Here is a 16048-nt window from a genome sequence, read left to right on the forward strand (position 1 = left end):
TACAATTTGAGAAGTCTATAAATCAAATTGTAAATTTGCTGTTAATTTGATTTTACTTTAAATTTAGAAGATTATAATAAATTAAAATGTTACTGTTACTGTACTCTTAACCTTTCTTGTCAACTTTTCTCCACAAACATCTCTTTTACAATTGGACATTTCTATTAGTACCACAAAATATCTATATTTCACTTCTAAAAGAAATCCAAATATCATTCGAGATCATCTGATTGATTCCACAAGCATAAAGCACATCTCAAATTCATATAATTCAAAAGCATTGCTGATCAAATTTTCAAGAAATCCTCCTCTTTCAATGTCAAATACTAAGTGTAAGACTTGACAGCTTGACAGCTCTTACGAACAATAGAACAGGATGCACATACATAGACTTAGACATGCGCTTTAACCTGGCCTTAACTTGTTTGATACACTGTGAAGTCTATTCTAAATAAAATTGAACTTGTCTTCGTGAGCTAGACGCTGGAATTAATTAAAAATGTTACGCGTTTGCTGTCAATTACAATTCTAAAATGTACAAGGATTTTATTTGGGTAAATATGCATTCTTCACAGGTGAGTCCAAAACATTTAAATAATCGAATGCCTCAATAGTGTTCATGTGGCTTTGCAGAAACTCAAAAAAAACACTTAAAGATATTTATAATCGTGTATGATGAATTGCCTTGTAGATATCATCTCTTACAAAGTGATGCAATAAAAGATATTCCCCACCGTATGGAATGTAATGCGCACCACATTACTTTTGTTCTAACATGTAAGCTATTGTTACTTGTTAGTTTCTACTGCGACGCCACCACTTGTTTCCTTACGCAGGTGTTCCAAGTTTAACCAGCTGTGCAGCTGACTCACTCACAACTGACTGACAGTCTGAACCAGAGTCAGTCGACGTGTTACACGTAAACTATGTACCTCTCTTGTGTATTTGTAGCAGCTCTGGGGGTGGCCTTGGGCGACCCTCCGGTACCAACTTCTACCAAGGGTGAGCATTACAAATAATGTCAATCATAGACACACAAACACAAAATCCATTTCTGGATATGTACATATAAAATATACATGAAGTACTTAATGAACTATTTACGATAACGTAATAAGAAATATTTATGTATAGATTGAAGAAGTTTCAAATTTATTTTAATTAAGACTAATAAGCAATATTAATTATATTTTGAGTTTGTCCATGACAGTGCAGTGTAGAGGAAAAAATTCTACAAACACAAAATAAAGCTATAATAAATTGACTGTAGTACTATATTTTAAGTTGCGGCAAGAAATATTAAGACATTGTAAAATCGGTTAGGTGTTCTATCAGTTACTTAGTTATTTGCACGCCCAATTATTTAATAAATAACAAACATAAATCAAACATTAATATTTATATTTTACTATCACTGTTATAAATGAATAAAACATATTCCAATATAACTTTTATTTTTGCACAAGGCCTTTCGGAATCAATTATTCCATCATCAAGCACTTCACAAACTAATAAATCATATTAGTAATATGTAGTATATGTAATTTTTCTAATAATACATATTATAATAACATATGGTTATTATAATATTTTGTTTCCAATACTCCAAGATTCTACATTAATATTTATAATTACGAGTAAGAAATAGTATAAGGTAAATAAAAACACTCATATTATAATTTATTTATTTTTAGGAGGAGAATAAGGAAGGCCAACCATAGAACCTAGGTGTTTTCCCTTTGTGTATTTTTATTGGAACCAGTGAATAATAATTCGTCTTGATTTAATCAAAGTTAAATTAAAATATAAACAAGTGTCTATTTAACTTACCTTGAATATAAACATCAGGCAATCGCAATACAAAATTTTGGTTTGTAACTTTTTCCTACACACCAGGAAGTCCTGAGAATACCTGGTGGGTCTCGGTTCCAAAAAGTCTACAGCTCTAAAATCTTCTGATATTTTAGAGCTATGGTAGTTATAAGGATGAACATTGAGTAATACCAGTGTATCAAACTGGTTTAATGGTAGAAAGATCTAAACCGATTTTATCTATCAATTAATTACTGCACATACAACACTTAATTTGAAGTAAGCCAGTGTGCGTTATTAAGCTGGAGTACCATTATTCTAAAAGTAAGGTACACATAAAGGTTAATCTGGAAATCTAGGCTGACGTATTGGTTAAACACAATACAAATATACTTATAATATAACTCACATTTTAAAATGTCGAGATGAGTTACGTAAACGTTGGAACTGATACATGTAAAAAATGTTATCAGATTAATTTTATTGAAGTGAAAACTTCTTTAAGCACGTTGAGCGTTTTGGTAGAGGGTAAAATCCTCGGTTCTCGTCACCGACATGCTAACAAATATATCGAAAATTCCAAGTGGTTTCCATGGAAACGTTAATAATCTTTGGAAAATTTGTTTATTCTATTTTAGTCACTTTGTGCTATTTGTGATATATTAAACGCCTAATACTAAATCTACGCAATGTAATATGCTAATGATAATATTATATCTATAGCTATGGAGAGCCAGACTAGCGCACGCGCAGTAGCCTGTGTACACGTATACACTAATACATCGACTATTTCTGACTGTATTATGTGCGCGTTGGACGCTTTTTGGATAAGTATAATTTTGTGAGTCACGTCAACAATACGTTATAGTAGCAGTACATCTGTAATTGTAAATGTGACGCGTTGTACATTAAGTATTAGAGTGTAGAATACATAAGTAAAGTTAAATTGACCACGTGGGAAGTTCAAGTTGTGTGTACTGGATTTTGTTTATTTAAGTGAATTTTTATTGAAGTGAAAACTTCTTTAGGCGCGTTGAGCGTTTTGGTAGAGGGTAAAATCCTCGATTGGCGTCACCGACATGCTAATGATACTAACCTGCATGAAAAAGTCAGTCTCGTGTGTTTTTTAACCGTAGACTTGGCCGCGGACTACTAACCTGCATGAAAAAGTCCGTCTCGCTGTGTTAAAACTGTCCCGGCGGAGTATGAAAACAGACTGCGAAAATCAGTGACCTTTACGGCTTCCTCTCGCGATTTAAAAGTGAAGCCAATGTCGTACAATTCTGTAAGATGCGTCAAATTTAAGCTCTTAATATTGGCAATCTATTGGTTACATTTTTAAATATTAAAAAAATTTAGAAATAATTTTGATTATTGTTTACATTTTACATAGCGTTTACAATGACAAAAAAAAGTAGTAAGCGAGGATTTTTTTTAATTTTTTGGTCAGACAAAGTTTGTCACCGAGAAAGTTGTGTGAAAATAGATGAATATTTTTTTTGTAATTTATCATTTTTTTATTGGAAGTTTAGTTTAGCCTGTAGTAGCGTATGAAGTGATGAGTGAACGTTTCTGCCGGAACTGTAGTTGGCGCATTGGCTCACTGATACCGTATTAACTCAATAAATTAGTTTATTGTGCAATAAAAACACCTTTACGAAAGAACCAAGTTAATTTAACTAATTTATTAGTTTTAAAAATATTGTGGGTTTAATTGTTATTGCAATTATATACTTTATCCGTAGCAATAACTGTATTATTTACAACGGTGTTCAACTCACTGTTGTTCACTCGGTGTTTACTCACTTATAAATGAATAATGAAAACAACGAATATATTTTTAAACATATTTAATATTTGTACGAATATTTGTATTTAAAATTTAGCATTATTCATTTTAATTATGTTTTTAATATTTAACCTCTTCATCATGAAATGAGTATTATTACGGTATAAGATTTATCTTACTAGCGTGGTAAAAATAGATTTCTAGTTATTTGATAATATTTTTTCGTGGATTTTAAAATTGGAAAATTAAAAACGCGTCACATTTACAATTACAGATGAACTGCTACTATAACGTATTGTTAATTACTCTCAACTTAATAGTTCCGTTTTCACTTCTATCGGCAGTCCCACGACTGCTGTATTTTTTTAAATTTAAAACCTATAAGTAAGGCCGTAAACTTAAATATTTTCTCTATATACCATTACAGCAACACTTAAATTAAAAAAACTAAGAAATCTTTCAAGGATAATAAATAAGGCGTAGGCATAATATAAAATTAGAATAGCTTAAAAGACGGATATACAGTAATATGATATTTTAAGCAACTAATAAGATTCTAAAAAATTTAAAATATCTGAAACATCAATCGGAAATTTACAATATAGGTCATACGTTGGAAATTATTTAAGGCGGTAATCATGAATGACCTTGAGTTTTATACATATCCAGCACGTAGGCTACTGACCATATGTCGTATACAACTGTGCAGATAATAGTTATAATACATGTATCGCCCTTCATATACCGGGTGAGTTTTTTAAAGTGATCCAATAGCTAACTTTACACGACTTAGCACCACACTTTAAATTTGGAACTTGCTCAATTTTAAGTTTCACTCAGGGATACACTTTCAAATTTTTTGAAGATGGCCGCCATTTTCCAATATGGCGGTCAACTTTAAAATATTTTATGGAACACGCAGGTATTTTATGTTGTTTTTAGATTCTACTCTAAAAAATAATACATTTTTGCTTTAGAGAGTTTTTCAATATCTCTAATGATTCAGGAGCTACGTGGACTGGAAGTTTTCGGATTTTTTCAGACTGATGATGAAAACTTCCAGTCCATGTAGCTCCTGAACCATTAGAGATATAGAAAAACTATTAAAAGCGAAAATGTCTTATTTTGTAGAGTAAAATCTAAAAACAACATAAAATACAGGGTGTTCCATAAAGGATTTTAAAGTTGACCGCCATATTGGAAAATGGCGGCCATCCTCAAAAAATTTGAAAGTGGATCCCTGAATGAAACTTAAAATTGAGCAAGTTCCAAATTTAAAGTGTGGTGCTAAGTAGTATAATTAAAAAGTTAGCTATTGGATCACTTTAAAAAAACTCACCCGGTATATTCCTGGCTAATCACTGATTTTTAATTGGCTAATCATCACATGTCCATTCTAGGATGCATCTCTTTGTAAGCTCAGGACGCATGGCTAGCTTCATGACACCTATGATAAAAATGGAAGATATAAAGATATAAATGCCTAGCAGCTCCTCTGTCTTTCATTCCAATAAATGATATGATAACTTTAATTATTAAGTATACTGTTCATTTGGATACTACAAACGTATAGGCTCTACACCATCAGAGGAATTTAGCAAGGGAGTATGAACTTACAGAGGCTCAGATCTCATGAATCTTTGAGGAAGTCTCATTTTAATTGTAAATATTTCGTGTAATGCACCCTCCAACGGTTATAATACTTTATTCCCAATTGGGTTGATGCAATGTTTGAAATCCATCCTATAAAACTGTTTCTATATTTAAATTGCTAATGGAGAATTTTATAAACTTTCAAACGATAGGGAATCGGGTTTATAAATAATAATTTTTCAAACTGCGTTTTCTTACTGCTGAACACTTAAATAGTAATTAGTATCTCGTTAATAAAGACAAGAAAACGTTTCCGCCAACTATATTGGCATAGCCTATTGAGTATCAATGATTTTAAATTATTAGGCGAGATCTTTAGCCGAATATATATTGACTATGCTATTTTTATTAGAGAATATGATGACTATTGCATAAGTAATATTACGTTGCCATTGTTATGCATAGTTTTTTCGCTAGAATATCAATCTGAGGAACGACATTTTTTAAGTTTTCTGCGCGGCTTCCTAGGTGAGGATATTTATGACGTGTATGATCTGAGATTGTGGCAATGATCTGAAGAAAGTGCTATATGTCAGTTATGACATTTCGGTAAATAGGGAAGCTTCCTCTGTTAAAAAATAAAGGCTTCCCGTTGTCTTATATTGATTCTTTAACCTTTAAGGAAGCCTCTTATTCCAACTCCAAATATCATATATCTTAATAAACTGTACTTATTGGTCAAGTTATCCCTTACCATGTTTCTGACAAACCTCACGGAGGCACAGGATTCATTAGCACTCAATTCAGAGCTACTGATAGTAAATACCCTTTTTGAGATCCCGATGTATCGCTAAATAATGTCTATGGTGCAAACTCAATATCAACACTGACATCGTATTAAGGAGAAGCGAAATCATACGGAATAGAAATATCACCATGGGAGAAAATGAAATTGAACATCTAAAATAGATTCCTAAGGAATAATTAATATTATTTTTAGTGCCGCCGATCGACTATGCGTGTATCATGGGTGACCCATCCGTGTCATGCAGGAGCAGGTGCAGTGTTACCTCATGGGTGCCCTATTGTGTGGGGGACCATTGTCTCTGCCGAGCCCCGATACAGGAGTCCCACAACGAACTGCACAAGGAGCCCGTAGACCCACCCACCACGGAAACACCACCTTCACCAACTGGTATGGATCCTACATTAAATCCTTATTCACTACAAAAGTTCAGGTTGAAAATAGAAGATAAGATGTCCAGATAAGATAAGACATATTTACGTAATAGGAGCTTTTAGCAGATGAGAGCATACAGTTTTCGAGTAAGATCTGAATTCCGATTGTATAGGCTTAACGTACTAAAAGTGCTGCAGTATTGCGGAAATATGTAGCAACACTATATTTTTCAAGAACCGCGAGTTTTACTTTATCATATATTAGAATATTTCCTTAAAAATTAGTGTTTATTTCTTTCTTTTAGCGCTACTTTTAAATAGTACATTAAACTAACGGTACCTTAACGGTGTAGCTTAAATACATGTTGTTAAAGCTATCATGTTGAATGGGTTCCAGGTTCTTAGTTATCTTGCTTACCTTCCGTTTCAGGCCGTACATAACATCCATATTTTTGAGCTATACGGTGGTCAAAATTTAGATTACCATTGATGGCCTAACTTTCAACTAAAAATAAACATCTGTATAATTAGTTTGTAAACTATAGGGTGGTGTCTTCAAGGAAAAAACAGATCATACTTCTTCTTCTGTAGTACAGATTATATTGGGATTACTATCATAGGGTAATGTTTAAAAATAGTAAACATTTATATATGTTGGAATGATTTTTGTTAACTTATTATGAATTCTCTATGTTCAAAATTATAAGCATATACTCTATTTGAAGCGTTAAATGTGTATACACCATATACAAATTTCATATTTTCTAGACTACGAATCTGAAGAAAGTGGAGAGCACGACAGAGAACATCACGTATGGTTCTTTATTGTGAACCTTGGCCGATACTTTGGATACAACAGGAATGAGACCGCTAACTCTACAGCTGTACCAGACACCACTTCATCTCCCTTGCTGTCAAGTTCTGCTGACGTCACGGTTGACCGTGTGAATACACGTCATGGAGTACTGGAAGCCGATTCCTGGAGTTTCCAGTACTACTTAGGGTTCCTCATTGTCCTGCTACTGTGCGTCCTTATCTTGCTGGAAGTGTCTTCCTGTTATAGGAAACGCAAGGAGAAAAATAACTCTGACAACCTCTTCAAAAACGTCCCAGTTCCAAATAAGTAGATGAACCTACATATTGTACACTGCGAAGAAAGTAATTTTGAGTAATAAAAATAATTCATGTGAAATTTCTATGTTGATGTCCTATGTATTCCTTGCTTTTAGTAAAATATTTTATTCTGACTTCTTTGTGTATGCAGATTCATAAATACGCTGTTGACGACAATGCGATTGTTGATTCGACTTTTATTTGTTGTTTACAGTATCGGACCATTGAAAAAAAAACTAAACATATGGACCAATCGATTAAAAAAACAGTAAAAAAATAATGTTGCTTTAAGTAATGATTCCTACGTGCAAAAAAGTGGCAGGTTTTACTAATAAATTTTTCAACCAACCTTTGTTTTATTAGACAACACATGTAGAAAATTATTTTGTATGTTACGATATGTACATATTAGTGTCAATATATAATAAACCAAATCGTAATCCTATTCTTTACTTTTATATGATGTAGATCGCAATGTACTTTCTGTTGTCTGAAACACGACCACCATTGAGAAACCTTCGTATTAACTAGGAAAACAATAATAAAAATTAATATGCTTTTATTGTGCTTTGATATTAAAACACTTTTTTTATGTAAGTGTAACAACAAAGCTACTAAACCAATTTTGATTACTTTTAACCATATAAAAATACCCCCTGTTTACTGCTATAGTATGTTTAACTAGATCTTTTAAGTATTTAATAATTTAAAACGTACGGTGTGATGAGGGCTAGGTAGTTATCACCCAACATTGTAATAATGCACCTATATACTCATAGCGACACCTGTGTCAACTTAACAGCATTGCTCATCATACATTCTCTAGCAGCACTAAGTGGAATGTTATAACGCAGTACTCTTATAAATTACAAAATATACTACATCTAATGAAATGACCCTTTATCTAAAAAGGTAATTCTACAATATTACAGTTATTTGTCACGTCGAACATTTATTTATTTGAATAAATTATTTTTATTGGCTATTAATTTAAAACTTAGTTTTGCCAACAAGTCCATTAATTATTGAACTCTCTTTCATTGAATAACCTTTGATTAAAATAAGAATAGCGAAATAACATGTAAGAAAACGAAAAAGCTGAAATTATTATTGTTTATTAAATACATAGTACAACAAGGTAATAATATGGTACTCAAATGTTACATAATAGGGTTTGCTGAGGTTCTAAGAAAAATTTGAGGTCTATGCTTTATTTCATTATCAGCTGGAAATGAAATGGAAAACAAGCAACTAATTCAAACAGGCAACTGGTTTGATACACAAAAGGATTATTTTAACATATTTTTGGTAGCAAAAGGAAATTGTGACACCTTATTGACTAAGTTTTTTATTTCCATTTTACTATTACTTTACGAATTAATTAGGTTTAATTTAACAAAATTAATATATTACACACAAATAACATTTTATATGCATTATTTTTATGTGTTTAAAGTATTTATATAAACACAAAGCAAGCTACATAATTTGAAATTTTCTGAGGTTTGAACCTGTTCTCTTTGTAATTTTTAGCAAATCCTCATTACTTACGGTATTATAAATATTGATTAATATTAAATAAATCAAGTATATATACGTTACCATTATGAAGTTTAAACTTTGTTTTGGCGGTTGAATTTTTAATTTTATTTATAATACAGATTAAGTAAAATATTACCAGTGATAGTAGAAAAAATATTGTAAAATAATTAACTGCATCATCAATAAACAATACAATAGTCCATTTAATTTAAGATTACGTTTGAATAATATTGATTATTTAACTATGATGAAAATTTTAATTGGTTAGAGACTCCAAGTAGATAATATTAACTTTCATACCATGAGTACAAATTTGCTTATTGAAGAAATAAAAACTACTTTTTCTGTTTATTTTTGTTTTAATTTCCTATGTACAGTAATATGAAAATTACGAGTAATACACGGTGTCAGACTAAATGATGAAGTTATTATTTTAAAGTGTGTACAGGTACATTAACATACGACTTTACCCAAACTGATCATTTCAATTCTACACATAATTTCCTAACACGGAATATTTCTTACCAATACTGAAATAATAAGATTGAATTAAAATTTATATTATAGCCTAATATTGTTGCATTATTTAAAAAATCTATATACTTTCTTAATTTTTATATTTTGGATTTCATATAATATAAGGCTTTAAGACGCTTAAAACTCAAACAATTAAAATATATTGGTATTTATAAAAACAGAACAATTTGAATTTTGAGGTAAATTTGTATTGAAACATTCTATTCTAAAAATTACTATTGTAAAATAATTCTTTACCCCGCGAGCTTTCTAGAATTGAATGTACAAACATATCATCTTGTATTTTTAAGAAGCTCTTAAAGACTTTTTATATTGTTTTAACTTAAAGTTTTCTTTCAATAAAATCAGCTACATTTTTTTTTTAATTTACTGAACATGGTGTTTCTCTTTCTTAATTTTATATCACAAAACAACTTTTACTAGAAAACATAGCTAAAGTGATACTATTCTCTGTATATAGTTTTATTACACTAACAATATCCAGTAACTTCACTCATTGATTTTTTAATCACACAAATCCTTCGACACAAACGTGTGGCAGATATCCTATTACCGGGTTCAAGGGAACAATTCACTTCCGGTGAACAATTCCATTTCAATTCAAACCTGGGATTGATGTGAGAAATTTAAGCAGTTGTTGATTGCTTTTGCATTACAAATGAGACAGGCAGACTGGGTTCAACTGTACTGCCTAGACTTTTCAACAAAATAATTTCTATATACTGCGAAAAAGTACGTTTATATTGGGTTAGTATGGTTGAACTACCTACGGACAGAGCAGGAAATAAGTTGACGATTGAGGACAAATTGTTTAACTTTTAAATAAATATTATATATCAGCAGTTTTGGACATTAATGTCTACAGGTTTGGTTAAATCTTGGGAAATGTTTTATTAAAAATAGGTAGGTTTAACACTATGAAAGGTAAGCTTTAAGGTTAAATTATTTTCGTGCGTATACTACCTGTTGTAACCTTTGCCTTTTCTGAAATATATAAATTGATTCATTGACAAATTCCTTTATAGTAGTATTGTTGGTATTCATGTAGTCCATTCACTGAGTGTTGAGAGTGAGGCCCCGCCCACCACTGCCGTGACGTATGACAGGTTGGTTCTCACGCCGCTAACTAACTGGAGCTGCAACCAATATACTACAAGGCGCGAGTGGTCGCTATTAAAACTGGCCGCCATTAGGCCAAGTATACTATCGCCACGGAGTTTAATGTGTTCTAATGTGTCTAATGTTAAACTGGCTTTAAAGAAATTTTCAAATTATTTTTATATTTAATCAATGAAATGGTTTTTAAAACATGTGCAAAGAAACAGCACCATAATTTACTACCCGTTGGTTGTAAACAGAGTTTGGAAATGCATTGAATAACGTACATGTCCACAATATAACTTCGTGCGTATTAAACTTATCAACCCAAAGAACCCAAAATTGTTTTAGTTCAACGCGCCAAAACATACAAGCATATATATTAACCACAGGCATTCCCATTCTAACAAATGTTTTATGTAAGAGCTGAGAGAGGGTGGTGACCTGTTTACATGGTAATGAATCGCTTTACAGAGTGCTAAGCTAAACCTAAACCCACAAACAAATCTGAAATCTTATTTGTTTAAACGTATGTGCAGCTGGTATCCAGAGGGTTATTTGTTAATGTGTTATCGTTAAATAGTTTTGTTTCACAAGCTCCCCTGTTTAAACTTCTCTGTGGAGGGCTGTTTTCAAAAACATTAAAACTAAAGGAATAATTATTAGAGTGATTTCTCTAAAGAAGGAAATTGTGTGAATTTCACGAGAAACTAAATTGTATGCTCGTATAGTCCAAATTACCTTCCGAAGTCTGGAAGATAAAGAATGTTATCCAAAAAAACAATCTTCATTAATTTCGTAGCATAGCCTTAATAGCAATGTGAATAGAGCCTCTGACATGACCTGAATCTATATAATTTAAACTTCAGTGAAGTGGTTACAAAAGCGCGATACCTGTGGGAGTCCGCACATTGTCTGGTTTCCCCATTGTTGTTATGCAGCAACTGTGAGCCCACTGCACACAATAACACTGACCATGAATGTACAATCAGCCACATCACATCAACTGTTGTCATTCACATCTCCATTACCTGATCTATTGTTCCGTAATAAAACCTGCAGATGCTTTTTGTTCCCGATCATTATTCGAAACGCACCAGCGTATTAAAATTACCAGTATTGGTGCACAAAGAGAATGGGCATTCATTAAGCGTTATTACACTTATGATGCCTTATCTCTTTACAAAAATATTACGATAGTGTTTTGGTTAATTATTGTGTTGTACTTTGTATGCAGTTTACTATCAAGTTTACTTTATTCCTTTCTTAACCTAATATAAGAAAACAAAAGTGTTTTTTTAGGTAAAGGGTCATTATAGGTGGTTGATGAATAACTACCAAGAAAGTAGAAGGAAATTTGGTGGGCCCTTATTCCATTATTTATATTTATATAAAGTGGTTTTTACTTATTCAAGTTCATTAGTTTTATAATAGTTTGGAGCCAATTTCCGTTTTGTTTACTATTGGAAAGAGACATCTAGCTACTGAATGCCAGTACACCAGTTACTCATCGAAACCTGGCTGTCACACCATTCTTGGCAACCCACACATTCTGAGGACTACACTCAGAGACTGTAACTACATCCAACAATACTGGCTATTGGCATATTTGATGAATCCAGAAAGTGTGTTGTAGTGGCAACGTGTATGTGTACCTGAATTATTTGCCATTTTAAACTACGGCTAATATGGTGTGTTTTGAAATTAAATGATTTTATCAGATATTAATATTAAAATCCTAATTATTTAATTGTAGTTCCTAAATGTAATTTATAAAATTAGCATTAATTTCTTCTAAGCACAATGAACAAAGCTCATTATAGTTACGTGCATGTTACGATATGAATAAAGTTATTACTGTCGAACAATAGAAAATTTAAACAAAAGAGCAATTTAGCTCCAGCTTTGCGCTGTCAGAGAACAAAAGAGTAAGTAAAATGTTTTCTGTCTCCTGAACAATTAGGTACGTTATGTAAATCCTTTGATAAATGTCTCTACTTCTTTTGTCGAAATACTTATGTTTCAATAATCCAATGCACATATATCTTTCAGATAGTTTACATTCTAAACAATCCACAGACAGATTTAGTTAGCTGCTATGACAAGATAATTTTCCTTTGTTTAAAGTTGTTTATTGGCGATAGACGGTATGAAAGTTTAACAGGATTTCTGACATTTGTCATCGTAATATTATGCGAAACTTTATATGTTAATCTATACCTTTTTTAACGTATAACGATGGAAAATGCCCGAAATCCTGTTATCCTTTCTAGATAATATTTTTAGAATATAAAAGTTTTAGTATATTCCTTTAAATTAATGTAACGGGCTGTAGTGTTTACTACTCAAATTAAACAGTATGCAGAAAGTAGTTAAATTTTTATACAGTAGATATTAATAGGTGTGTGTCAATTAATTTTAGGTTATGTTTTTTTTTAATTTAGCTGATGTGGGAAAATATGTACTACTAGCTCGTGTTTTTAACCATAAAAAATGTCTGATAAACATTAAACAAAATTTTAGCAGCAGATGCTGGTAGTATAAGCTGAAATGATTGTCAGATTGAAAAATATATTACTAAGCTTGTTGGTAATGTTTTTTATTTCAAACAAAATTGGTATTCAGCCCATTAAGATACATTTTCTGAATACAACAGTTGTTTTAGTACAAAACTCAAACTATTTATTTGTTTGTTAAAAAAAATCAAACTACTCATTACTGATTTCATACTGACTCACACTATCTAAATATTGTTTCTGGAAAAATTCACATAAACGTACAGGTGTTTTGGTAAAAAACTTTTACTATCCAAGTTTATTAAATTCATACTATAAAATGAATGTCCTTATACAAAACCCAACTACGATTGTCTTTGTACGAATCTCACATTGTCGAAACCCATATTTACATACTTGAATTCAACTAATACAGCCAATTGCGCCAACAAAAATCGTAGGGTGTTTGCTGCTTGAAAACTATTTGAAATATTGCTATTAATAATGATTATTATTGATAGATTCCCATCAATTAATTCGTTTTAAGTAGGATGTAATAAAATTTGTGCCCATATTTATTTGTAATCCCCAAATCCATTTTTTCGAGTTCATGGTTTCTTAATATCCTAGAATTTACATTCCCCTCATTAGTTTGCTGCAAAACTCACACTGTCCATATCTCAAACCTAACTTATATCTTCATCATAGTAGAAAACATATTGCGACTGGATTCAAATGGAAAAAAAACTCTTGACTGGTGCAGGAAAGCTTTAACAGTTCCGTTTTAATCTCGGTTTTTAAGATCAGATTTTAGATCTCGAAACAAAAAGTTTCTATTTCTTGTATCGCTGAACTCATCGTCAAAAGCAAACCTTAAACAAATATTTACCTCTCACTGAAAAATATTTGGTGTTGTTGTTTGGTGTTGTATATTTCGCATACTCTATTATTATACAACATTTCGAGTTCCGCCGAAAGTGTGGAAAAGTCAATAATAATACCAATTTTACGCTCAACACCTGAATTAAAAATGTTTAAAATAACCCATTACTTACAGGCAAGGTGTAGTGAATGACTTGATATTTTTGGTGCGGAATTTAGCATTTCCAGCATGGGGAGCCTTGACGAATCGACCTGTCAGACAATAATAGACCTGCCAGTCACTCTGACAGCTAAGTGTACTATGCAAGTCAAACACCTGCTTGTAGGCAGAAACAAGAGCAGGGATTATCTGTAATCTGGAACTGTGAGTAAAGTACTGTGAGTATCGTAGTCACTGATAAGACTAGGTTAAATTATGTACCGTGTCCTTTATATAAATGGTTTGAATGGCACCATTAATAGAATTAGTTTACAAACTTCATTATTTAAGATAAATTTCTTGGAAACATTTAAATAATATAAACCTGGAAAAATAGTAGAAATTAGACTTTAATTTCCAGTAAGGATTTTTAGTCCTAGCTCTTAATGTATAAAAAAGGAAATTAATCGAGGCTACATACATTGGAAGACAAAGCAATCAGTCAACAATCGGTCAAGATAGGTCGCTTTGGTTACCAATTCTGAAAAATGAAATAAAAAGAAAACCAAAAGTATCAAACAGATTAGATATTTGTAATAAACAAATTCGGAGTCATAGTATGGTTTCAGAGGTTCATGTAGCATGAACCAATAACATAAAAAAGGCCCAATCCCCTAAAAAAAACCCCTTCCTAATAAGCTTTAGCTTTTAGCTTTTCAGCTTTCCTATTTAAAGGCCCTTCCTTCTTTGCTGCCATCTTGTTTCTGCCATGACGATCGTTATTTGCAATTAGTCTCTGGTCAGTCGTAGGTGGTTGGTTGGCCAATGCAGAAATATTGTGATCTGTATTCTATAGTTCAGTTTTGATAAATAGTGATGGGTTTATTAGTTTAAGTGCATGTTTTAGGCTTAACAGGTTTTGTATGAATTGTGTATTTTAACCTAGTTTGTAAATGTGTTAGGTTAGTTATTTACCTGAAGAAGAGATCAGATTGCGGATCTCAAAACGTAGTGTAACTGACCTTTTTATATCTCTGAACGATGGAAAATGTCCGGCAAAAACCTTTCTCCCTCTTCACGTGCCTTCCGTGAAGATATAAACGTGAAAAATGTTTCTAAAATTAAAGATTTAGGTGTAATTTTTAGTTCTTCATTCTGTTTTAATGATCATGTCCACATGCTGGTGTCGATTGCATACAAACTTCTGGGCTTTGTCAAGAGAAATTCAAGATATTTTCACAATACTGAGACAATTATGACTTTGTATAAAACTATGATAAGAAGTAAATTAGAGTATTGTTCTGTTATCTGGAATTCAATAAATGTGTTAGAGTGTAGCAATTTAGAGATAATACAAAACAAATTTCTTAAATTTTTATTTTACAAACAACATAATTATGTATGTCCTTACGACGTGCCCACTTCTAATTTAAGGGAAATGTTTGAGATTAAAAAATTTTCCATAAGAAGGGAACTAGCCTCAATAAGTTTTTTATGTAAGTTACTTAATAATTCAGTTGATAGTTCGTATTTGTTAAGTCACATAGGTTTGCATGTACCACATCATATATTTAGAGAATTTAATTTATTTGCTTTACCTACATGTAGAACAGTTTCTCATTATAACTTTCCTTTGTACAAGACTCTACGGTTTCTTAATTTAAACCAATCAAACATAGATATTTTTAATGATAATTTGGAAAATATTTTAAAGATATGCAGCAACCTTTTATTTTGATTTAATTTATTGTTCATTGTAGAAGTGTATGTGTACAATGAAGCAAGTTGTTATTTTTTTAAATTGTATAGAGTTCATTTATTTATGTTGTGTAAAGAAATTTTAATATTAATTTGTGTAACTGCCAGCAG

General features: G+C 31.6%; 1 protein-coding gene across 1 annotated transcript; it reads left to right on the forward strand.

The window, feature by feature from the left end:
* Positions 1-843: 843 nt before the first annotated feature.
* LOC124360835 lies at positions 844-7565 on the forward strand. The gene is made up of 3 exons (XM_046814776.1): positions 844-1002; positions 6195-6389; positions 7142-7565. The coding sequence occupies exons 1-3, from the start codon at positions 927-929 to the stop codon at positions 7498-7500; spliced, it is 630 nt and encodes a 209-aa protein (XP_046670732.1). The 5' UTR covers positions 844-926; the 3' UTR covers positions 7501-7565.
* The last annotated feature ends 8483 nt before the right edge of the window (positions 7566-16048 follow it).

This window comes from Homalodisca vitripennis, chromosome 4, assembly GCF_021130785.1.
Source record: "Homalodisca vitripennis isolate AUS2020 chromosome 4, UT_GWSS_2.1, whole genome shotgun sequence".
NCBI lineage: Eukaryota > Metazoa > Arthropoda > Insecta > Hemiptera > Cicadellidae > Homalodisca > Homalodisca vitripennis.